Raw genomic sequence first — 26,173 nt, forward strand, 5'->3', positions numbered from 1 at the left:
CACTGGGTTTGTCCATATTTAACCCAGCACTGGGTTATATTTAACCCAGAATTTTTTTAGAGTGTAGTATTATTAGATAAATATTTGAACTTTGATCATTATATGAACTGTATTAAGTAATTATACACTTAAATTAGAATCTTGAATGTTAATGAGTAAACTGTGAAATAACTTTTCCGGACCAGTCTCACACCAGCTGAGACTGGGGTTTGGAATGAGGACAGGGCCATCTCTCTCTGACACACAGGAAGTGTAATGTGATGTGATGCCTGGCTGCTTTCAGTGGAAGAGCCTGTCGCTTTGATCAATAATTTAATGTAATGCTCCGAAAATGTGGTTGTAATGTTCAGAAATGGCCCAGGTAAACAGCTTTTACTAAAAATGGTCTTTTGAAAATGGCACTTTCTTTTTCCATTTAAATGGTTATTGTTTCTTTATTCATCTGACACCAGGCATCCTTCATAAGGGCAGCGGTGAGAACGTCTTTGTGTCCCAGCAGCCACCCATCATCACAAGCATCATGGGTAATGGGCGTCGACGAAGCATCTCATGCCCGAGCTGTAATGGCCTGGCTGATGGAAATAAGCTGTTGGCACCTGTAGCCCTGGCAGCAGGCATTGATGGCAGCCTCTACGTCGGAGACTTGAATTTCGTACGCAGAGTTTATCCCAACCTCAATACCACACGCATACTGGAGCTCAGGTATTGAGAAAGGACCAGAGGAAACTTTAGAGGCCCGTTCACACCAAGGATGATAACTAAAATGGGTGACACTTTATTTTAAGGTCTATTTCTCACTATTAACTAAGATTTTTGCCTCGAACTTTTAGTTTGCTGCTTATCAGTAGTTAGTAAGGCAGTTGTTAAGTTTAGGAATAAAGGATGCAAAATATGGTCTTGCAGAATAAGGCATTAATATGTGCTTTATAAGTATTAATAAACAGCCAATATGCTACAGTAGTAATATGCATGCTAATAAGCAAGTAGGTAATAGTGAGAATTGGTCCTTAAAATAAAGGGTTGTCCTACTGCATAACTTCAGAAAAGTTTTAAAAATCATTCTAAATTTAAAAGAAAAGCCGAGTCTACACAACTATAATGAGAACAGCTCAGCGGAACATTATCATTGGAATCACTTTCATTTTTTCCAGCTGATGAAAAAATCATTAGCAACCCATTAGGATTCATCCTGCTTTTAAAAGCTTGAGCATTTAAAGTGGCAGACGACGAAACTGCAGCACATGCCTTAGTGTGAAGCCTTTTACTCATAATCAGTTTACACTAGGGTTGTCAAACGATTAATCACGATTAATTGCATACAAAATAAAAGTCTGAGTTTGTCTAATATATGTGTGTAATTATTATGCATATGTAAATACAAACACATTCATGTATATATTTAAGAAATATTTACAAGTTTATAATTTTTAGATAATTTATAATATATATAAATAAAAATGTTTATATACATTAGTTTGTGAGTATTTATATATTAATAATTACACACAGTACACACACATTTATTAGGCAAACTCAAACTTTTAATTTGGTATGCAATTAATCGTTTGACAGCCCTTGTTGACACTTAAATAAAATATACAATACATATTTCATATTTTGGAATCATAATGGTGATTCTTTTTCTTCATTTACAGAAATAAGGATTTTCGACACAGGTGAGCTTTTAATTTCTCCCTATTTAACTTCAGTTGGATTATTCACTGAATATAAATATAGCGACAGAGCAACGCATTATGCCTAATTGCGTAATTGCAGCACTGACTTCGTAATGACCTCATTTTTCGTAGTAACAACCCGACTCATAAGTACTTCCTGGCTGTGGACCCAGTCTCTGGGGCTCTGTTCATCTCTGACACAAATTCTCGGCGAATCTACAAGGTGCGATCGCTCACAGGGGGAAGACTGCTGGCCGACAATGCCGAAGTAGTGGCTGGCACGGGAGAACAATGCCTGCCCTTTGACGAGAGATGCGGGGACGGGGGCAAAGCTGTAGAAGCCACTCTCATGAGCCCCAAAGGTGAGGTGGAAAAGAAGAAAATAAAAACACAAGCCAAAGCTTATTGCATGGGTTATCCCTTAAATCACACTAACGTCTTCACATGTGTCTGTCTGAGGTGAAGAAATGTTTCTGCAGGCTGTCTTTACATCTGCTTCCTTTGTCGCAGTGACACCTAACATGGATAAAAAGAGCCTTATCCTCCAGCTGCTTCCACAATCACAGAGAACATTCAACCTTAAGCTATTAATTAATTTCTGAATGTGCTATGGGGAGTGCGAGTCTCCGGCTTCGATTATCGGAGTCTCTTGGTATTCTCTCTCTCTCTGTCTGTCTCTCAAAGATAATGTTACTTAATGTGGTGGCTCTTTTAACTCTCATGTTACAGTTCAGAGCTGTAAGTGAGCGTATTTTTGTATTATACAGAGAAAGAAAAATCACAATGAGTTCTACTGAATAGATTAGACGGGAGAGTTCTGATTAAAGTCATGATGAAGTAGAAGTAAAAACAGATTTTTTCTTCCATATTGTGATGTATATCCAATAGGAGTGGGGGAAAAAATCTGTTTACATTTTAATCGCAATTCAGTCTTCTAGCGATTTGCATCAATTCACAAACTTCAAAAAACGATTTTCTAGTTAATATAATAATAATAGCCTAGGCTTAATAATAATAACATGATGCTGTTGGGGAAAAAACAGCAACAGCAATGGAGGAAGAAAAACAAATACGTCCTGCCCCATTTTCAGTGACGGCAAGTACTTATTATTATGGTAAGTAGGGATGTGCCCGAATCTGTATTTGCAAAGGCACGGACAACGAAACGCGTTCTACGGAACCAGTAAACAAACATGGTTAGCCGCTTAGCGGTAGCCTGTTACATTAGACTATATACAATTTCTCTTACCAGTTACCACATAAACAGAGTAAGGAGAGGTGACTGATAGGACGATGGTGAATGATTTGTAGATCCTGAGCACCACTGACAAACATCTAATCTTGTAAAATGTGTGGCAAGTACTGCCTCTCTCTAATATACACAGAGTATGTGCAATCGCTAATCTTGAAAGTGAAAGTAAAAAGCGAGCAAATTAATAACAGCTCCCTGATGCCTACAATTTACATACAATATAATTACCCAACGACATAATTGTGAGTGAAAGCATTGAAACAGATATTTTTTTCCCCCTCCCATCTCGCATTTATTCCGTTTAGGGGTTCCGTAGTACATGTCATTTCCTTTCCAAACATGATATTGAGATTCAGGCACATGCCTAATGGGAAGTGTAAAATATTTTTGATTTATTAGGAAGATAGTAATTATTAGGACTGATTTCTTTAGTCAGGACTACCCATACTATAGACTTGTGTGTTTTTGTATCAAAATACTGGTGCATTTGGTGATCAAAAATGTGATGAAAAACTGTGAACCGTAACCCCAATAATCAATTTGAATCGAATCATCAGGTACCTAAAAATTCTCACCCCATCCACGCAGGGTCAGAAATTAACTTTTCTATTAAGAGGATATATTTTCCAGGGGCATTTTTTAGATTTGTAAGGGCAATTTTTATAATCACCTTAGTATTATAAAAACCATATGTTTTCTTTAATGTCTAATACTTAAATCTACCCAATTAATCAATATTTGAAACTGTTGTCAATAACAGTGGTAGTTGCGCTGCATAGACAGCAGTGCAACTACCACGTTTAAGGCCCAGAAAGGCAGTAAGGACATCGTTAAAATAGTCCATGAGACATCAGTGGTTCAACCATAATTTTATGAATCTACAGGAATACTTTTTGTGCACAAAAAAAAAAAAAAAAAACTTTACCAGTCTCCACCTATTTTTCCTCATGAAATAGAGTGACATCTGAGACAAAGTTAATACTTTGAGGGAACTTCATTAATTCTACCTTAATTTATACACGTAATGGGTTACAAATTCAAAGTTCAATCAAATCAAAACGGGAAGCACAACATATTCAACCAAAAAAGAAATATAGCAACGAGAAAGGAAAAGATAAAGGTACAATGATAAGTTAGAGTAGGTTTTAAAAGTGAAATCCAGGTTTGGTGTAAGGAAAAAATAGCCAGTCTGACACCAAACTGTCAAGGATGTCACATTGTCACATTTTCTGTATGTGACGTTGAATTTGAGCTTCTGGAGGGAGAGAGTAGAGAGGTGACAGACTACACAGGCCTCATTACCGATTCCCAAATGACTTCACAGTGAAAAGGCTCAGTCAAGTGCACTCAGTCTCTCCCCTCATGCTATTTGTCTCGCCCGTCTTTTTGTTCAAACCCCTCTGCATCATACACCTACACAGGTCCATTCTATGAGCATCTTCTTGTCAGCACTTCGAGATATTCTCGTCTGCTCTGCCTTCAGTGTCTGATAAGAGGAATTGATGGGTTGACACAGGAGTGACGCTTGATGGACGTTTATTATTTGCTAGCTTATATAGGACAGGGGCTTGGGAGGGAAAGACGAATTGAGCAGAGCCTGAAGATAAACTTAGAACAGGTTGAAACCAGATCAAAGATTCACTTGCTCTGATCATTAAGAAAAGCCGAAGACAAAAATAAACAAGTCTGACAGGCAAAGGGTTTGTGAGTCGGCATCACCCCTGAACTTCCTGCTTGACTCTTACCTCTTTGTTTCTCTTTTCAGGTATTGCTGTAGATAAAAACGGGCTTATGTACTTTGTGGATGCCACCATGATTAGAAAGGTGGATCAAAACGGCATCATCTCTACTCTGCTGGGCGCCAACGACCTCACCGCTGTGCGTCCGCTGAGCTGCGATTCCAGCATGGATGTCAGTCAGGTCAGCAATCCGGCAGCTCACGTTATAAATTATTCACAGGGAGAAACAGGAACTTAGATGGTTCATTTGATCATAAAATCTACTTTTTTAAATCCTGAATCTTCAGAACACCCTATGAGCTGAAAATGCAGATGTGCAGTTATTAATCATCTCTAGCAGGCTTGGAAAAACTTGATCAGAAGCCCAGAAAATGATACAAGAAAAGTGCACGGTTAATCTTAAAGCTTTAAATTTTACATTTTTTAATTTAAAACTTTAAATTATTCTCCATCCAGGTACGCTTAGAGTGGCCCACCGACTTGGCAGTAAATCCCATGGATAACTCTCTGTATGTCCTAGAGAACAACGTCATCCTACGCATCACTGAAAACCACCAAGTGAGTATCATCGCGGGGCGTCCCATGCACTGCCAGGTGCCTGGCATTGACTATTCCCTAAGCAAACTGGCCATCCACTCCGCCCTGGAAAGCGCCACAGCTATCGCCATCTCCCATACGGGTGTGCTCTACATCGCCGAGACGGATGAGAAGAAAATCAACCGTGTACGACAAGTTAGCACCAATGGAGAGATGTCACTTCTGGCTGGCGCTGCGTCGGAGTGCGACTGCAAGAACGACGTCAACTGTAACTGCTTTGCAGGAGACGACGGATACGCTACAGACGCCAGCCTCAATTCTCCCATGTCTCTGGCTGTCTCGCCGGATGGCACGCTCTACATTGCAGACCTCAATAACATTAGAATCCGCGCTGTGCGCACAAACCGACCAGGGCCTTCAGCGCTGGGCCGATATGAGGTCGCGTCCCCTCAGGAGCAGGAGCTGTATGTGTTTAACGAGGAGGGGCTCCATCTACAGACCATCAGTCTTGTGACAGGTCTGCCTCTCTATAACTTCAGCTACGGGCCTGATGGAGAGCTGGCCACAGTGGTGGATAACTGCAATAATACGGTGAAAGTGCGGAGAGACGGAGCAGGGCAGGGTGGAGCGGGACTGCTCAGGCTCATCTTGCAGCCTGAGAATCAGGTGGTCACGCTGGGACTGGATCCTGCAGGAAGCCTGCGCTCCATCTCGGCTCTCAACCAGGAGATCGTTCTGCTGGGATACAATGGAAACACAGGCCTGTTGGCCACCAAGGCTGATGAGACTGGCTGGACGACCTTTTATGAGTAAGTTGCCGTGTGTCGGTGGTTTATGACATGTTGCATGCACATTTTATTCTTTGTATATGCATGAAAACACTCAACACCCAACTTTTATCCATCTTATTCTTCAACACGGGAATATGGGTGAAAATTCCAGTTCATTAGCTGCTGTAGGGAAATAACGAGAAGAATAACAGTAAAAAGTAAAATAAATAAATGTTAAATAATACTTACTAAGTCCTTCTCTATATGATTTAGCAGCTTTCACATGTTCTTTCTATGGTTTACACAGCATAAATTATGAGAACGTATTCAGTAGTACATTATCCGTGCAATGCATGCTGTTGTTTACATCTGAGTATTTCCAATATGGCCGCGCATCCGAGTAACTGACCAAACCGTGATGTAAATGCAAACCCTCTGTTACATGTTTAAAATATGCTAAAATAGGAGCAGTTGTTTTAGATTGTAACAGTATTTAACAATATTACTCTTTTTTTTAACTGTATTAATTACTGCATTCTTTGTCAAATAAATGCAGCCTTGGTGAGCTTTTTCAAAAACATGAAAAAAAAAAAAATATATATATATATATATATATATATATATATATATTACCAACCCCAAACTTTTGAATGGTAGTGTGTCATGGATCACTTTGGATGAAAGCTAGAGATATCCAGTAGGAATATCCATTATTTGACTTTGAAAAGAGAGCTGGATGAATTCCTCTTTTTCCTGCAGAGTTCTGTTGCAACCCAGCAACACACCTGCCTGTAATTTCCAAAGGGAACCTGAAGGTCTTGATTAACTTTTTCAGGTGTGTTTGATTAGAGTTGGAACACTCTGCAGGAAAGTAAATCTCCAGGAACAGGACAGAGGAAGCTTGCTCCTGAGAATGCAGAATTCCCCACACTCCACTGCACTGGCACAGACATCAGCCAGACTGTGACAGATCTGTGGCAGGATCCAGATCTGCTCCCTAATGTAATGTTACACACAGAGAGAGAAATAGGCAGGGATAGCACTGAACCTCTATGGAGTGATTATTTTGAGGATACATCACCAGACCTCTCAGTCTTGAGTCTACTATTATAGGCTTATAGGCTCTATTAAAAAAACGACAGTATCTGTTCAGGCTGGTACTGCCTCTTGTTCATTACATTAGCATTAATGAAAGCAGAAGTGCATGATGCCTTTTTCCTATTCTTAGATGGTCTTGTAGTCCGACTTTACTTGTTTTCCTTCTAAATCCAGCAACCCACAGTCTGGCCATGCTAGGAGACTCTGGCACCAGCAAAAATGCCATTACTCATTAAGTTTTTTGGGATGGTCAAAGATTATGTACAATTATGGTTGTTTCCATTGTACAAATATGAACTTAAAAATGGCTTTTGCTAACATTTACTGTATTTTCAGGTATGACAGTGAAGGAAGACTAACCAATGTGACATACCCCACGGGGATGGTTACAAGCCTGCATAGGGAGATCGAAAAATCCATCAACATTGACATTGAGAGCTCCAACAGAGACGATGACATCACTGTTATCACTAATCTTTCGTCAGTAGAAGCCTCTTATACTGTTGTGCAAGGTATGTCTGAATTTCAATTTCGCGTTCAGAAAGAAGATTCTGTGCTCAGTTTGCTTGGTTTCATATTTCGTTTCATTTTGAACTTAATTGTTTTATATATCAGTGCATACAAACGTACTCAGCAAGATACAGATACCCCCGACATCCATGTGGGAGGCTGGAAGCCGAAGTACTGTATGATTCGGTGCAGAAAACAGCATTTGTTTTGTCTCCCATGCCTAGCGCTCCAGTTGCGTTTTGCTGTGATGCATATGATTCGAGACAAATTCATTACCTTATCCCAAGCAAATATTCACTGTCTTCCGTCTGCCCTCAACCACAAACCCCACTGTCCCAAAGCTTATTTCATCTGTTAAGATGAAAGGACAGAAAGACAGAGGGAGAGAGCAAAAATGTTTTCCTTCCTTCCCACGGCGGACTAAACCAGAAACTCAAACTTCAATGCAACACAGGATGAGGGAGGAACCTTTTGAATGAATTACAGAGGATTTGGTCCAAGGAGAGCATTCCTCAGATCACGCTTTTGAATCTAACCTTGACACGCTCACGGGGCGAATAATAAATCGACTAAACGCCTCTAAAAGGTTCCATATAAATTATAAACCATATTATCTCAAATTATGAACGTACCTTGTGCTCATAAATTAGTTTCATGGTTTGTAATTTATTTATAGTGGATGTTCTGAAGCATGATAAATGTTTGTGGCACTCTGAAACAAAGGGATTCGAGGCTTCACATCATTTGCTATAAACAAAGCGCTGCTCTTGTTATCTTTTATGATCTTAAGAAAGACAGCCAGACTGTTCTTGAGCTGATGAATGCCCCACAGCCCTTTCATGAGTTCAAAATAAATCAAGCCTTTTTTGAAGTAGTCATTTTGTACTCTTGTCATGTTGAAAATTTGTTATGAAATATTTTTTGTTTTTAATTTAATGGTAATTTTATGTCACTCTATTGCCCCCTGCAGATCAAGTACGGAACAGCTACCAGCTGTGTAATAATGGCACGCTGAGAGTGATGTATGCCAATGGGATGGGCATCAGCTACCACACTGAGCCCCACATCCTGGCAGGATCAGTGAGTCCCACTATCGGCCGCAGGAACATCACCCTTCCCACTGATAATGGTCTGAACTCCATTGAGTGGAGACTGCGCAAAGAACTTTCTAAGGGCAAGGTCACTGTGTTCGGCAGGAAACTTCGGGTGGGCACTCACTCTAAAATATTTATATCATTACTGTAATACGTTGTTTTTACATATCGGTGCACAATGCAAGCAAAGAATCCTGCTTGATCATCAAATAGAGTAGGTTTTCATATCATTCATCTATTTGCGATTTGCAGGCACATGGGCGCAACCTGCTGTCAATAGATTTTGATAGGAACACGCGGACTGAGAAGATCTACGATGACCACAGGAAGTTCACTCTGAGGATCACGTATGATGCCCAGGGCAGGCCAGCGATATGGCAGCCGAGCAGCAGCCTTGCAGTGGTGAATGTGTCGTACTCCAGCACAGGCCAGCTAGTGGGGCTGCACCGAGGGAGTATGAGTGAGAGAACGGAGTTTGACCCACAGGGCCGAATCCTCTCACGCTCTTTTGTGGATGGAAAGGTCTGGAGCTACAGTTACCTGGACAAGGTGAGATTATTGATTCAAGTGAGATTAGGTTAAAGATTGTTAAATAGGGTTGAAAAAGCTAGCTTACTGACCTGCTATTTAAGTTTATTTTTCTTCTGAGACCAATATATTAAAATGTACATGCTAACAACATGCTAATCATGCTAGATCCACATGACAACATGCTAATCATGCTAAGAACATGCTAAGAACATGCAAATCATGTTAATTACATGCTTATCATGCTAACCACATTAATCTAGACAAATGTTAACATGTTAACAATATGCTAATCATGCTAGAAACATGCTAACAACATGCATGCTAGGAACATGCTAACCACATGCTAATCATGCTAAGAACATGCTATCCACATACTAATCATGCTAGGAACATGTTAACAACATGTTAATTGTGCTAGAAAAATGTTGCATGCTGATCATGTTAACAACATTCTGATGCTAAAACGACATGCTAATCATGTTAATCATGCCAGGAACATGCTAGTCATGATATGAACGTGCTAACCACATGTTAATCACACTAGGAACATGCTAACCACATACTAATCATGCTAGGAACATGTTAACAACATGTTAATCATGCTAGAAAAATGCTACAACATTAGCAACATGCTAATCATGTTAAAACATGTTAAAAACATGCTAATCTTGTTAACAACATGCTAATCTTGTTAACAACATGCTGATCATGTTATCAACATGCTGATAATGCTAAAAACATGCTAGCAACGTTCTAAAAACATGTTAATGACATGGTAATCATGCTAAAATATTCTAGAAACACGACAATCATGCTAGAATCATGCTAATCATGTTAGGACCATGTTAATCATGCTAGGAAATTTGTTAACAACATGTTAATCATGTTAGAAAAATGTCACTTTAACAACATGCTAATCATGTCAAAACATGTTAGCAACATGTTAATCATGTTAAAAACATGCTAACAACATGCTGATCATGTTAGAAGCACGGTAGAAGAATGGTAAAAACATGTTAACGACATGCTAATCATGCTAAAAACAATCTGAAAACATGCTAATCATGCTACAATCATGTTACATGTACATGTCATGTAACAAAAATGCTACAGTGTGTTAACATGTTAATCATGTATGCTAACAACATGCTGTTCATCCTAAAAACATGCTAGCAACATGCTAAAAACATGTTAACGACATGTTAATCATCCTAAAAACATACTAACAACATGCTAATCATGCTAACAGTGTGTTAAATCATGTTAACAATGTGTTAAATCATGCTAGCAATATGTTTGTAACATTAATTATTTCTAAATTTTAAAACTTCAAGCTTTTAAAACAGCTTCAAACTGTCAGATGAGGCTTTTCCAAGCCAACTTCAAAGTTTATGAACTTTACTCATTTAGGATTGTTGTTTTCAGTTTTTACTTGCTTTACTTTGAGTTTTTTCTTAAATATACTGAAAATGTAAGTAAAATAAAATATTTAGTCAGATAATACATTAATAATTAGAATTGATAGTATTAATGAATAAAAATGACAAAAGCACAACTATATTATTACTAATTATTAATTATTAACTAAAAACTAAATGAAAACTGAAAATAAATTAATTTCAAAATAGTAAATATTGTCTATAAATAATATTGGAATAACACTGGTTGTAACAGATAAATCGATTATATATAATATAATCTACACTAAAAACACACAGTATATTACAGAATTCCTTCAGTAATTGATTTGTAAATTACATTTTCCAACATTTAGTGCAGAAACTCTGATGCATGATTTGATTTTGAATTATGACAGCTTGTTAAAGATGTTGTTGCTAATTAATATGAATGTGATGATGTTCTGAAAATATTTCTCTCTACAGTCCATGGTGCTGCTCCTGCAGAGTCAGAGACAATACATCTTCGAATTCGATGCGTCCAACCGCATCACGGCTGTCACCATGCCCAGTGTCGCCCGTCACACCATGTTCACTCACGTCTCCATCGGCTACATCCGCAACACCTACAACCCACCAGAGAGCAACGCGTCCATCATCTACGACTTCAGTGAGGACGGACGCCCCCAGGCCACCTACTTTCTAGGAACCGGCCGTCGTGTGCTCTACAAATACGGCAAGCTGGCCAAGCTCTCCGAGATCTTATATGACAGCACAGCCATCACCTTCGGCTATGATGAGACAGCCGGCGTGCTAAAAATGGTCAACCTGCAAAGCGGCGGCTTCTCGTGCACGATCCGCTATCGTAAAATGGGTCCGCTGATCGACAAGCAGATCTATCGCTTCTCGGAAGAAGGTATGGTGAACGCGCGCTTTGACTACACCTACCACGACAATAGTTTCAGAATTGCAAGCATGAAGCCAGTAATTAGCGAGACGCCACTTCCTGTGGATCTCTACCGCTATGATGAGATCTCTGGAAAAGTGGAGCACTTTGGAAAGTTTGGTGTCATCTACTACGACATCAATCAGATAATCACCACCGCCGTCATGACCCTCAGCAAGCATTTCGACGCTCACGGCCGAATCAAAGAGGTTCAGTATGAGATCTTCCGCTCTCTCATGTACTGGATGACCGTGCAGTATGACAACATGGGAAGAGTAATCAAGCGAGAGCTTAAAATCGGTCCATACGCCAACACCACACAGTACCGCTATGAGTACGATAATGATGGACAACTCAGTGGCGTCAAGGTAAACGATTGGTCCACTTGGCGCTACAGCTACGATTTAAATGGCAACCTACACCTGCTCAACCCGGGTAACAGCGCCCGACTCATGCCGCTCCGCTATGACCTACGAGACCGCATCACAAGGCTCGGTGATGTCCAGTACCGTCTAGACGAGGATGGTTACCTCAGCCAGAGGGGCGGTGATGTGTTTGACTACAACTCTAAAGGCCAGCTGGTGCGCGCCTATAGCCGTGCAGCTGGAGGATGGAGCGTTCAGTACCGTTACGATGGACTCGGGCGTAGGGTGTCTACTAAGAACAGTCTGGGTCAGCACCTCCAGTTCTTTTATGCTGACCTGAACAACCCGACTCGGGTCACGCATGTGTTCAACCACTCCAGTTCAGAAATCAGCTCTTTGTACTATGACCTGCAAGGCCATCTGTTTGCCATGGAGGTTAGCAGTGGGGAGGAGTACTACATCGCCTCTGACAACACTGGTACGCCACTGGCTGTCTTCAGCAGCAATGGGCAGATGATCAAACAGGTGCAATACACTGCTTATGGCGAGGTGTACCACGACTCCAACCCTGAGTTCCAGCTTGTCATTGGCTTCCACGGTGGGCTTTATGACTCCCTAACAAAGCTGGTGCATTTCACGCAGAGAGACTATGATGTTTTAGTGGCCAGATGGACATCACCTGATTACACCATGTGGCAGAAGATCGGAAAAGATCTGGCGCCCTTCAACCTGTACATGTTCAAGAATAACAACCCTCTCAGTGACATGCTGGATGTCAAGAATTATGTCACAGGTGAGAGTTTACAATTGAGTGCCTTTGCAGATTAGCCAACTCGTTAGTTGTTTAGGTCTGTCAATTTTATGTTAATTAAACGCTTGTATTATTTTCGAAAAATAGTGTAATAAAACACACACACACACACACACACACACACACATTACCAATCAAAAGTGTTTGAACGGTAAGATTCTTAATGTTTTTTTTTTTTTTTAAGAAGTCTCTTCTGCTCATCAGGCCTGCATTTATTTGATCTGAAATACAGCAAAAGCACTAATATTGTGAAATATTTTTATTATATAAAATAACTCTTTCTTATTTTAATATATTTTAAAATGGAATTTATTCCTGTGATCAAAGCAAAATTTTCAGCATCAGTACTGAAAATTTAGTGTCACATGATCCCTCAGATTTGCTGTTCAAGAAACATTTTTTATGGGGAAAGTTTTTTTTTTGAGGAAAGAAATTATAGATATTAATACTTCTATTTAGGTATAAAAGTGATGATAAAGACAATTAAAATGTTGGAGAAGATTTCTATTTCAGATAAATGCTGTTCTTCTAAACCTTCTATTCATCAAAGAAAGCTGAAAAATTCTACTCAGCTGTTTTCAACAATAATAATAATACATTTTTTGAGCAGCAAATCAGCATATTAGAGTGATTTCTGAAGGATCTTGTGACTGGAGTAGTGACGCTAAAAAATCAGCTTTGAAATTACAGGAATAAATTACATTTTAAAATATATTAAAATAGGAAACAGTTATTTTAAATAGTAAAAATATTTAAAAATTTTACTGTTTTTGCTGTACTTTGTATCAACTAAATGCAGGCTTGGTGAGCCGAAGAGACTTCTTTAAAAAAAAACATTAAATATCCTACTGTCCAAAAATGGACAGTTTTGTTTTGATTTTTTTTGTATTTTTAGCATGGGGAGCATAAAAATCTCACTGACACAAACTGATGTACAGTTAATAAATATTAGTTCCATTTTTCTCCTAATGCTAAAGTTTTTCTTTTCAATGTTTTTCTCTGCCACAAAAGTCTTAATTTGGTCTATTTTCTCAACAAATGGAATTTAAAATGCAATTAATTAAATTCAGTTTCATTCAGATTGACAGCCTTATAATCAGTTAATTGCAAACCCCAAAAGCTTAAGCTTAAACTCCTTTTCTGTGTATTTATCATTGCAGATGTGAAGAGTTGGCTGGTCATGTTTGGCTTCCAGCTCAGCAACATTATCCCAGGCTTTCCCAGACACACACACTACTTTGTGGATCCGCCGTATGAGCTCCTCGCCAGTCAAGAAAGTGAAAACGGGCAGGTGAGTAACCACAGTAAATCCTCAAGAGAATTACTTTTGTATTTCCAAAGTTACCAAATCAGTGAATATTGTACTAGGTGATCTTGCTTCCATTTACCAAGGCCTTTAAATTTCTTCTCGCAGCTGATAACCGGAGTTCAGCAGGAAGCCGAACGGCACAACCAAGCCTTCATGGCTCTAGAGGGAAGGCTTCTTGACAAAGAGCGCAAGACCAAACATGAGAAACCAGGCCACTGGTTTGGCACGAGTACGCCCATCATTGGACGTGGAGTGATGCTGGCGGTGAAAGAAGGCCGTGTGGTCACGGGGGTGTCGAGCATGGCCAGCGACGACAGCAGGAAGGTGGCTCTGGTGCTCAATAACGCCATCTACTTAGACGGGACGCACTACACACAGGATGGGCGTGACTGTCATTTCTTCGTGAAGATAGGCTCAGCTGACAGTGACCTTCTAGCTTTGGGACTCACCAACGGACGCAAGGCACTGGAAAGCGGGATCAACGTGACGGTAAGCGGTCGCTCGCGACGAGGAGTCACCGTTGAGTTCCGGGTTCCGTCTCTTTCTCTGAGCATTCGCTACGGTTTGGCATCAGACGTCCTAGATGAGGAAAGATCCCGGCTGCTTGAGCTGGCACGGCAGCGGGCGCTATCAGGAGCCTGGCTGCGAGAGCAGCAGCGGGCGCGGGATAATAAAGAGGGAAGCCGCTTGTGGACTGAAGGAGAGAGACAGCAGCTGCTTTCAACAGGGAAAGTGCAGGGGTACGACGGGTACTACATTTTACCCGTGGAACAGTATCCTGAACTAGCAGACAGCAGTTTCAACATCCAGTTCCTGAGACAGAATGAAATGGGGAAGAGGTAACAGTCCAAATCGTTTGTTATCCTGTTTATGTTTAGCTTTCTCTCCGCTTATACCTTTACAGTTTTCCGTTCTTTTCTGGATCTTTTTCTCTCTCTCTCGTCTTTCTCTATTTTTCCCTCGCTTTTTTTCCGTTATCTCCTGAACCCACGGAGAATAATTGAACTAATGGGGAAACTCACTGAACGCTGCAGGGACTTTTAAAAGAAGAACATTCAAAAACTTTGTTAATACTGCCTCGGGCAAAAAAAGAACAATTTGAAAGACCTCGTCTTTGTTTTTCAACAATGGACGTCAAAAAGCACTGAGAAACTGAGAAGCAAAACAGAGCTACTGTTGCTGAAATACGAAAAATCCCCTTTTTAAAAAAGAATAGATATTTTTACCCATATTTTTTGGGTTACCGAGAGGATGTTGGTGCCAGATGGCACGCTTGCGATCGAGTGATCTGGATCGGAGAGGTGCTGCGAGTCTCGCGCGTCGCTGGAGAGGCCCAGTCTCGACGTCAGAACTGAGGAGTAACATCCGTCATGAGAAATGTCAGTCTCAGGCCTCACATTCTTCACAGCTAAACTGTCAATTGCCACCGCAGCAAGTCCCATCGTCTACAGACTGTTTCTTCAAGAAAATTCCAGTGATGAGAATCTCTAAGTCTGAAATAGTTTGTTTCATCACTGATAGAAAAGTACTTGCATTGTATCTGATTACAGTGAAGTTCTGAGTGTGCTTTAGATGCGATAGTTTTGTACGTCCCAGTCGCATTAGAGTAACGAGACCTTCGCCAGGGCACTTCTGTATAGAGATATCAAAAAAAAAAACACTCACAGACTCCAGACATGAAAGGTTACTAGTGTCAGAAACTATTTATTTTTACTTTGTTTGTTTTCATTTTTATCATTCATAGTACTCTACGACAATCATAAAGGAGTCACCGCTTTTAGCTACAAAGATAAACACTGAAGTTTGAGTTTATTTTCCTTTGTACGATATGTAATAATTTTTCATTTTTGTATTAATTTTGATTTTTTTTTTTTTGCTTCGAGGCGAATTCAAGTCATACGCAGAAATAATTTATGTAAAGTGTTTTAAAATGGTTTATACTTTAAATAAAGTTTAAAACTGTGAAAATTGTTTTTTTCAAACTATATCTGTATGTACAGTGTATAGATTTACCTTTATGCAGCACAGTAGAATATTGTTCATAATATCAACTTTTATATTTCTAACAGAAGGTGGCTTGTTATGTGCAAATCAACAGCTGGTATTAAAACACTAGAATTTTGTGACACTCAGATATCACAGATGAATAATATTGAATACCCCGTTTGATGTTCTGTTTGTTTAGTTTTGTTTTTATGCAGAAAAGTTGCTGTACTAGAACCCAAACCATAGAAATGGATTCTTTCCACTGTGAAGAGACTCATTATGGATGTCATGATGTACCAAATCAGTATTGAGGGATGATTCTTACTCAAGTGAGACTCTTCTGAGACCTTACCAATAAATAGTTTAATTCATGTGAGTCCGACTAGTCTCATGTATTTGTAAATGTCTTCACATCTGCATTGCTGTTATAAAATGTCGTCAGAGCTGGGTAGTAACTGATTACATGTAATCTGGATTACGTAATCATATTATTAAGAAATAAGTACTTGTAATTAGATTAAATTACATTTTAAAATACCCGTAATCAGTCTACAGTTACTTTTTTATGGATTACATGATTACATATTATTTACACAATAGCAATAATTTATAATTTATTGATTCTCCCTAATTCCTCTTTTTAATCTTTTAAATTTCCTTTCTAAAATAGTCTGCCGCTCAGGAAGTCTTTCAATTTTGTGGACATTCACACAGAGATCAGTCATTAGTCAGGTGGATACACAGCATTTGATCAGTGGATTTACACAACTAATTTTAGGTTTAAGTGTTTTGACATTGCATCAACTACTGATGAAGACATTAAGTTTTATTAGAAATATCATTCAGTTGGTTATTTTACCATTTATTACTTTAGAAGGCATCTTTCAAACACATTAAAATTAGGGCTGTCAAATGATTAATTGTGATTAATTGCATACAGTTCAGTCCATCAATTGCGTGAGTATGTGTGTAATTATTATGTATATATAAATGCAAACACATTCACGTATACAGTATATTTAAGAAATATTTACAAGTATATGTATTTATAAATTTTATATAATTTATATTATATATAAATAAAAATATTTTGTACATAAATAACATATTTCTCTTAAATATATACATTAATTTATGTATTTATATATACATAATACAAACTTTTATTTTGTATGCGATTAATGGTGATTAATCATTGGACAGCCCTAATTAAAATGCATAAATTTACAAATTCACCAACTTTTTTGTCATCTAATCCTCTTTCACCTAAAATATTTTATATGAAGTATTTTTAAATTTATTACAGAGAGAGAGAGAGATTTTTAAATAAATATTTTAATAAAGAATCACATTTGCATGTTAATGGTTGTCTGATGTTGGTTATGGTTATATGACATGCATTTTTTCAGCAAGTGTTTTATTTTGATTTTAAATTGTTTTAATTTAACATTTTTATGATTTACATAATGTATTGGCTTTTTATTAAATGCATAAACCCCCTGCAGTTTCTTCACAAACACCAGTTTGGGAAACACTGATGTAATATAATGTTTAGTGCAGTTCATGTTGTTGATAACAACAAATATATTGTCTTTATCTTTGTATTTTTATATCAATATCGTACAAGATTATCCTAGATTTTTCTTTCTATGACTTTCTTTTTTCTTTCTGTCTCTGACTTTCTTTATCAAAGTTTTGAGTTTACATTTGAGTTTATATCTCACAATTCTGAGACTTTTTCCTCAGAATTTACAGTTTACATCCGCAATTCTTTTACATACCATAATTCTGACTTTCTTTCTTTTTTTTTACCAGAATTATAAGGTTACATCTGGCTTTTTTTCCCTCCTGAATTCTGAGTTTACATTTTGCAATTTTGCAAATAAAAAAGCTAATCTTCTTTAAGTATATTATTAGAATACTATGTAAGTGGTATTTTACCACATGATAATGTCAATATTATGTAAATGTACTCTAATACAATCTTTGAAGGAGATTTCCTCTTACTTTATTATGGTTGGCAACAGTAACAATAACCTGATTTTAGAATTGCCTGCTTGTAAAAGCTATTTTGGTACAGTACAGTACATTATTATTCAGATGCATTGTAAGCAGTCTTTTATTTTGAAGCTACGGGTCTTAGGAAGTTAGCTCAAGGGTGCTTTCAAGGCGGTTCTCTTTTGCACGGCCACGCCTATGTTTAGAGTACAAGCCAATATGAGATGGCTTTTAAAAACTTGAATGACGAGGAAGTAAACGTGCAACAACCCGGTGAATTGTCCTATCGTCAACATGGCAAGCAACGGTAAGTTTGTTTTTGTGTAAAAGTAAGAAACGTAGTTTTATGGATGTCTGAAACTGCAGAATTGTTTACTGTTTCTGCATACTGGAAACGCATTTTGGCTTCGAGCAGCTGTTGTTTTCGTTATCTGTTGTAGTCAGGGTAACAGTGCTCAGGTGCACCTGTGATAAACACTTCCATTATCTCTACATTTTATTACTTAGGGTATAACAACCTGAACGTTGTGTGCCTTTGCTAATATCCCGCGTTGCGCGTTCTCTCAATTCAATTTTAAGCAGCTTGTAATATAATGCATGTCTGCTGGTCGTCCTTATGATTACTTGTTCGCTTTGAAGTGCTTGGAATCTTGTGACGTAAGGATGACTTGCAGAAAGTGAAACGTTTTATGCATATAGAATGCAACACTTTTTTGATGCTTTTATGATTTAATTATTATTTGCATGTATGAAAATATATTCTGGAACATCGTAAAACATAAAAACAACTTAAAGCATAAAACAGAATTAGTCATAAGGTAACCAAACCTAAACAAAATCTTTTTAAAATAATTAAATATTTACCATGTGGGTATAAAACATATAAAAACATTAACTTTGTTGTAGTAGTATTTTAGTTTTGTTGATTACTGAGCTCAATCAACAGTGCTTATTGCGTGATAGGAATCTAGGCACAACTGCTTGATTGTGCACATTCCTCTCTGCTATAGATAAGGAGATTTCCTATGGTGATCTCAAAGCTCTCTTGGCGAAGGGTTCAGGGCTTCTTGTGGATGTCCGTGGTAAAGATGAGGTAGACAGAGGACGTATTCCAGGCTCTATCCATATCCCAGGTAAAAGAGATGGAGAATTGACTGCATTGCATTATGCTACCGCATGAAGCACATTTTAGGTTACCTAAAAATGTTGTACATTAGGTGTATTTGTCATGTGTACTAAAATGGAAGCTTTTTTTTAGTGGAACATGTAGAAAAAGACATGTCCCTGGATGCAGCTGAATTCCAGTCTAAGTTTGGTGTAGTTAAGCCATCTCTGGACAGCTCTGAACTGGTTTTCCACTGTCAACTGGGAAGGCGTGGAGCTCTTGCTACAGAGAAAGCCAGAGGCCTGGGCTTCAAGAAGTAAGAAACTTGACATAATGAATGCTTAATCACAGTTTTGCTGAACTTATAACAATAATTCTTTCTCTCTCTTCAGTGCCCGTAATTATGTTGGGGGCTACAAGGAATGGTCGGAAAAAGGAGGCAATTAAGTGACAATCCTCAAAACTCCTGGAACTCCTGGATTCCAGCTTAAATCAGGGACCTTTTTTACACTTAACGCTAAGCGTAATATTTGTACGTGTATTTTAATAAAGTCTTGTTTAAACAAATAAATGTTGTCCTTGTCTTGCCCTTTAAAAACTGACTGATTCAGTCGGCACTGGTTCAGATTCATTTGATTCAGTTACATTGTTTCAGATGCTTTCCTCTATTTGCACATGCGCAGCAGCCTTCACTCTAATGTAGCAACTTCTTGATATGGTGATAATTAATGGACACTTACATTGATCTCTGTCAATCATTCGGGTAATATTCTGACATAACTGTTGGCTCTATATGGTTAGATTCAGTGTTTGAATGGGGTGTTTCATTCGATTATTTGTGCATTCAGCATCTGATTAGTGTATTCGGACGGGAATTGTTTCTCATGTGGACGTAAGGGGTTTTTTTTTTTAACATTTACAGGGGTTAGCCGGTGATTTTTATTGCAGTTCAGTCCAGAATGTGTGTTTTTCTCCCACCACCCTGGTGAAAATCCCCGACCGAATTACCTACTGTTTTTGATAAACACCACAGAACTCGCTTGATTCTCCACTGTCAATAAATCGCCATCCGAACCCATGAGTTTTATCACTGAGGTTTCATGTAAATTCATTTTTAGACTACAAACGTCATGAGAAACAACTACCGTCCGAATAGGGCTTATGTCTGATTTAGATAGGCCTAGCCTAACATTCAATTTTTCCATAATCATCATGACTTACTTCATGTCTAGTGTGCCCCTCTGGGTGGGGCCGTTGCTCCACGCGGCCTCCAGGCTGAAGAAGACAGACCGGATAAAACGGAGAAAGGTTTATCGTTTAATCCAGCGTCAGTTAGTAAGCGTCACTTAGTAACTATTTTAGTAGTAGTAACTAAAATAGTAACTATTTTAATATCATTTTCACGTTGTTGCGTGATTTTAACGCAAATGTTGACAGCTAAACAACAAGATCGGCTGCAGCACATGTGACAAACCCACTTACGTGTATCCAGCTGAGCTCAAAGAGATGGTCCGAGCAGCCTTTCCAAACGACATCTGTCACTATGATGACCCCTGTCACGAAAATGTAAGATATACACTTATATTGGTTCTTATAACGTACAGTCAAAATTGCAATAACTGTTTAACGTTTGTTGCAGGTTGTCGCCATCACTATGGATGACTTGAAAAGGATGGAGCTCTCTTGACCAGTTACAACTAAATAGTATAACTATACTATTGTATACAGTTTTAATATGATCATAATAAAAAAAAAGTAAAGATGTTTAAAGTAAAGCTATTTATATAAAGTAGTTCGGTTTCCTAAACATTTGTTACACTGTGATTAATTACCGTTTGTGGAATTTGTATTTTACTGTAATACCCAGAATTCCTTCTTGTTCCCGTCACGAGCTCTGATGTGCAAAAATAAATAAAAAAATAAATAAAAAATAGATGTATGATAGTAGACATATATGATAGTAGTCTATTCTAAACGTTTGGTTTTTAGCATAATTTGTTAAATGTTTTTGTTGTTAAGTTTGTTACCCACATAAACGACTCTTGACAGTCCAGCTTACTGAGTAACTGACCTGCTGGACACCATGACAACGTACACAACCTACACAAACACCACAGCAGAGTTACTTCCATTACTAACTGTTTACCACAAGGCATTACATAATTCGAGGTATGTATATGGACCTGTATTTATTAGCTTAAGAATACATAAAGCATATTGTATATAGAGTTGCTTAACATAATTATAGCGTGATAATCTGCATAAACTGGTTTGCATTGCTCAATTCATATTTTCACATCTGTCTTTCATATCTGTAGGCTATATAAAACTTTAAAAAATGCCTCCAGAAGGAAAATCTGACATGGAGCGGATTGGCATCTTTAAGGAGATGGGATACATCTCAATAGGGGACAAATATACGCCTTTTATTTACCGTAAGTGTAACCAACATGAAACATTTATGCAGTGTTGAGTTTGTTGCATAGACAGCGTCAACAAATTATACCACTGTAACATGCGTCAAAGACAGAAAAATTACATATAAACCCGGTGTTTATTTAAAATAGTGCAGTTTTCAAAGTATTTATCATTTTTATGAATCGTTTTAGCCGCATTACAATCGCATTTTGGCAAACAGGTTCACCTCGCCAGCTTTTGAAGGGTCGTTACAGTGGAGGCTTGTTGCTGCTTGTCACTTGTGAATATTTGTCAAGTTTCTGTAAAGGCACACTAACAGTCTTGGCTTGAATAACTTTCCTGAACGGAAATCTTGCGAACACACGGATCCGCCTTTTAGTTAAAACATTCATTATGTAGCTGACGCTGTCAAAATGTACCGTCAAACCAAAAAGTATTGACACCAGATGTAATTTTTGATATTTTTTACTTGTGGGTGCAGGACGCTATAGTTTATGTATGTAAGTGAGGATAGCAAAATAATCTGTGACAAAGTAATCTGTGACAGTGACCCAAAAATTCTTCATACAGTGGACTGATAAAATTTGACACTTTGACCTGACCATGTTGTGTTTCATATCTTTCTATCAAAGTTATCTGACATTATCAAGATGAATTTGTTCTGACACAGTTTAACTCGAGTTCCTTCCATATTTTATTACCGTTTTCTAAACTATAGCAAATGAACTGTGATAGCGTGAGAAATTTTGAAGGTGTCTGAATAAATTTTTGGTTTGACTGTAATTAATTTGTGATTATCAAGATGAATTTGTTCTAACACAGTTCTGACTTCTTTTCATTAGCATTTTCTAAACTATAGGGAATAAACTGATAATGTGAGAAATGTTAAAGGTGTCTGAATACATTTTGGTTTGACTGTATGTCAATGATTATATTGATTACATACTGCTAGAGACAATAAGCATTTGTGTAACTGGATAAGCATGTACAGTACAGTCTACATACAGGATAATGTGGCAACTAACCCCACCCCCTGTATTATATAGAAAATAAAAAAGTAATTTTGCAAAAATTATAATGTCTGACTAATGTTCTTTGTTTTTCACGGTAAGGCCCATTTAATGATTCCGCATACAAGAGCAAACAGATGCTGTCAGGAGGAGCTAAATCAAAGAGCGCGCTCCAGGCGGGATACTTCGACACACAGTTTAAGAGGATCTTTGAGAGAGAGGCGTTCACAGACCCTGTCAAAATAGAAAGGCAGTACAGGATACAGCAGTCCAAAAAGAACATAGGCAAAGCCTTTCTTCCCAGTAACGGAGAGAAAAAAAAGTAAGTCATGCTTTCTTTCTGTGGTACACACGACTGTTTAAGATACTGAAAAAAGCACAGATCTCAGGTTCCCAAACTTCTCCAGGGCCCCAAAACACCCTCAGACCCTAGAGGGTTAATTATTTCTCTTTTTTTTTTTAATATAAATTTCTTTTGAACAGAAAGATTTTTGTTTGATCAGCAAAAACAGTAAAATTATGAAATATTTTTACTATTTAAAATAACTTTTCTATTTGTATATATTTTAAAATGTAATTTATTCCTGTGATCAAAGCTAAATTTATAATCAGTGTCACATGATCCTTCAGAAATCATTCTAATATGCTGATTTGTTATTGAAATTAATACTTTTATTTAACAAGGATGCTTTAAATTGATCAAAAGTGATGATAAAGACATTTATAATGTTACAAAAGATTTCAGATAAATGCTGTTCTTCTGAACTTTCTATTTATCAAAGAAACAATTCTACTCAGCTGTTTTCAACATAATAATAATAATAAATGTTTTTTGAACAGCAAATCAAAATATTGGAATGATTTCTGAAGGATCATGTGACTGGAGTAATGATGCTAAAAAATCAACTTTGAAATCACAAGAATAAATTACATTTTAAAATATATTTAAATAGAAAACAGTTATTTCAAATAGTAAAAATATTTCACAATTTTACTGTTTTTGCTGTACTTTCGATCAAATAAATGCAGGCTTGGTGAGCAGAAGAGACTTTTTAAAAATCTTACCGTTCAAAAACTTTTGACTGATAGTGTAATTGTGAAAATGTAAGAAGAAATTATTATTAGTTGTAGTAGTATTGCTGTGTTTGTTGTTGTGGCAGCAATGAACTACAATTATCTATTCTGTCATAATTTATACACCCTAATTTCATTTTAAACCTATTAAAATATACATTTTGAGTAATGTATTGAGTTAACAATTGTTGACTTTGATTGTATGGAGGGGGAAAAAACCAGACATTTCTCAAACTAAATGTTCAACAAAACAAATAAATTCATACAGATGTGAACAATGTAACGGTGAGTAAATAATGACAGAATTTTCATTTGATTTAATAGCTTTATTGACTGGTGTACTGGTGCAAAGATTATCCAGCGAGATATATTCAATCTTTACACCAAGGAGAACAAATTTGCACCTGAGATGTATTTGGTTCAAGGATATTTCATTACTGTGAGAGCTAGGCATTAGCTGGCATAGTCTATTAAAACCTGAAGACATGAAAAAGACCCCAGAACTTAGACTTTCTCAAGAAAGAAACATGCTTTGTGCTTTTTAATGATGTGTGTTGACCTGAAAACAAGATATAGTCCTTATTTTTTTGAAGACAAGGATTTCACCATGTTGCAATAGTTCAAAGCATGAAACACAAACACTGTTTTTCATGTGCATCTGAGAGACTGAAAAAAAAAAAAAAAAAAAAAAACATTCACAAACCCAGAGGAGTAATAGCTGGAGTGAGCCATTAATGCAGCTAGTCACAGAACTAGTAAGATACTATAAGTATTTCTTAAGTTAAGGGTTTTTTTTCTATTTGTACCAGAAATAAAACTTCCGTGCATCTTAGTTTTTCCAATTTTTCCTGAAACCATCCTTATGGTTGCTTAACAGTTTTCTCCGATTTGTAGATGTGGAGTGGGCAGCTATTACGGGACATTTGGAGGCCCCATTCAAGCAATGAGTGCCCTCCACAGTCCAAGGAAACCAAACAAATCACCTGGAAAAAACTTCTACACCAATCCGCCCAAAAAGGGAAGTGGTTACGGGTAAGCAAAACGACATTATCCTTTAATATGCACGTTTCCGTGGTTTGGCTGTCAGATGTATTGATTTGTCCTTGCGCTCTAATAGCTATCCCGACGTCACCCTCTCCAAGACGGTGTCCTATTCCTCAGACCCCTATGACAGAGCCAAGGAAATGCTAAAGGTATTTTTAGGTCCTACCTAAATGAGATTTTTAATCAGACTCCCGGGTCCTTGTTTTAATTAAGATAAGGCGTCCTCTGAGTACCTGACAGTTTAATTCAATGCAAGCAGATGACTGTGTTCTCTTTCTCTAATGAGAGAGATAATTTGTTTACCAGCGTGAGATCATGGCACACAAATCCATGCTAAAAGGGGGAGCGTTTCGTTTGAACCTTCATCCAGTTGAATGCTTTGACAGCAATCCCTACAAATTTGACAAACCTCTACCACCTCCAAAGAAGACAGAGGAGAAAAAGCACATCAACGTGCCCTTCAAACCAAGTTCACCCAGTAAAAAGGTGTGTAAAAGAGATCAAACACAGTGTAAAAATGTTCATGAGGTGCATATGGAAAAAGAGCTGTATTGAGTTGCCACCTTGGATTATTTTGTGCCATATTATTTTGGTGCCGTATCTATTTTAGTTTTATTTTCTGCAGACTGGAGGCATGAAAGCTGGAACATTTGACTCCTACCCCACCTACTCTGCAGAACCCTATGGCACCAAAAAGACCAAATCAGCAATGATGAATAAGGAAGTACAGATATTTCATCCGCCCCCCGGTCCAAAAAGCACACCTGTCAAGAGCATCATCAGCCTCAACGTCAATAAGTAAGCCGGGCTGCAGGAACCTGTGACTCATATCACACACCAAACAGTGCTTTATGCTTTGTATAATAATCAGTAATATCAGCTGCTGATTAAGTTCAACAGAATAAGACACTGTAGGCTCACAGTAATGCGACTTTCTTTATTTTACAGGGCTGTGAACTCCACAAACTACAATCGAATCCCCTCTGTGATGGCGTACTGAGAACGTGTGATGTCGCCAGGTGAATAATGAAAGTCAAATACTGGTTTTTAGATTAAAAAGCTGCAATTTTGTTGTTAACTCTTTAAAGATTAACTGTTTAAAGAGTGCATATGCTTAAGTCTAGCTCAAGAAAGAAAAAAAAATGTTTTATGGCATTGGCATCTAGTGATGGTTAATGTGTAGTCAAGTCAAGTCAACTCGTGTGTGCATTTTTTTTACACTGAGATACTTGTCTAAAACCACAAGTTATTAAACATTAAAAATACATATTGTGTATTTAACCAGCAAGGTGTTTGCCAGTTTAGAAAGCTCTTAAAGTTCACAAGTTTTTGCAGCATTTACACTACCAATCAAAAGTTTTTGAACAGTAAGATATGTTTTTTTCTACTCACCAAGCCTGCATTTAAGCTAAAGTACAACAAAATTTTGTAATATTTTTACTTTTTAAAATAACTGTTTTCTATTTGAATACATTTTAAAATATAATTTATTCTTGTAATTTC

General features: G+C 37.7%; 3 protein-coding genes across 5 annotated transcripts in view; all 3 read left to right on the plus strand.

Annotated features, from left to right (window-relative positions):
• Positions 1-16,464, plus strand: part of tenm2a (teneurin transmembrane protein 2a) — a 189,483-nt gene extending 173,019 nt beyond the window's left edge. The window contains exons 18-28 of the mRNA XM_051127510.1: positions 453-702; positions 1,656-1,676; positions 1,809-2,038; positions 4,694-4,848; positions 5,124-6,013; positions 7,409-7,584; positions 8,553-8,788; positions 8,929-9,225; positions 11,091-12,708; positions 13,887-14,017; positions 14,141-16,464. Of these exons, the coding sequence (XP_050983467.1) occupies positions 453-702; positions 1,656-1,676; positions 1,809-2,038; positions 4,694-4,848; positions 5,124-6,013; positions 7,409-7,584; positions 8,553-8,788; positions 8,929-9,225; positions 11,091-12,708; positions 13,887-14,017; positions 14,141-14,878 (4,742 nt within the window). The 3' untranslated portion in view covers positions 14,879-16,464. The remainder of the gene's footprint in view (positions 1-452; positions 703-1,655; positions 1,677-1,808; positions 2,039-4,693; positions 4,849-5,123; positions 6,014-7,408; positions 7,585-8,552; positions 8,789-8,928; positions 9,226-11,090; positions 12,709-13,886; positions 14,018-14,140) is intronic.
• Positions 16,465-18,194: 1,730 nt separating this feature from the next.
• On the plus strand, positions 18,195-19,581 carry tstd1 (thiosulfate sulfurtransferase like domain containing 1). Its single transcript, XM_051127538.1, has 4 exons — positions 18,195-18,326; positions 19,030-19,152; positions 19,278-19,440; positions 19,517-19,581. The coding sequence occupies exons 1-4, from the start codon at positions 18,314-18,316 to the stop codon at positions 19,569-19,571; spliced, it is 354 nt and encodes a 117-aa protein (XP_050983495.1). The 5' UTR covers positions 18,195-18,313; the 3' UTR covers positions 19,572-19,581.
• A 249-nt stretch (positions 19,582-19,830) lies between these two features.
• Positions 19,831-25,798, plus strand: c14h4orf47 (chromosome 14 C4orf47 homolog). 3 transcript variants are annotated; one of them, XM_051128003.1, is made up of 12 exons: positions 19,831-19,887; positions 20,357-20,459; positions 20,562-20,690; positions 20,764-20,828; positions 21,174-21,293; positions 21,443-21,559; positions 22,655-22,874; positions 24,521-24,658; positions 24,744-24,819; positions 24,977-25,156; positions 25,281-25,468; positions 25,619-25,798. In XM_051128003.1, exons 6-12 carry the CDS (start codon positions 21,463-21,465, stop codon positions 25,668-25,670), a joined length of 951 nt encoding a protein of 316 aa, XP_050983960.1. In that variant the 5' UTR covers positions 19,831-19,887; positions 20,357-20,459; positions 20,562-20,690; positions 20,764-20,828; positions 21,174-21,293; positions 21,443-21,462; the 3' UTR covers positions 25,671-25,798. The 3 variants fall into 3 exon arrangements, with proteins under 3 accessions (XP_050983960.1, XP_050983961.1, XP_050983962.1); XM_051128005.1 differs by lacking the exon at positions 19,831-19,887 and having other exon boundaries at positions 20,337-20,459; positions 25,296-25,468; XM_051128004.1 differs by lacking the exon at positions 19,831-19,887 and having other exon boundaries at positions 20,284-20,690.
• The last annotated feature ends 375 nt before the right edge of the window (positions 25,799-26,173 follow it).

This window comes from Labeo rohita, chromosome 14 (genome assembly GCF_022985175.1).
Source record: "Labeo rohita strain BAU-BD-2019 chromosome 14, IGBB_LRoh.1.0, whole genome shotgun sequence".
Classification (NCBI taxonomy): Eukaryota; Metazoa; Chordata; class Actinopteri; order Cypriniformes; family Cyprinidae; genus Labeo; species Labeo rohita.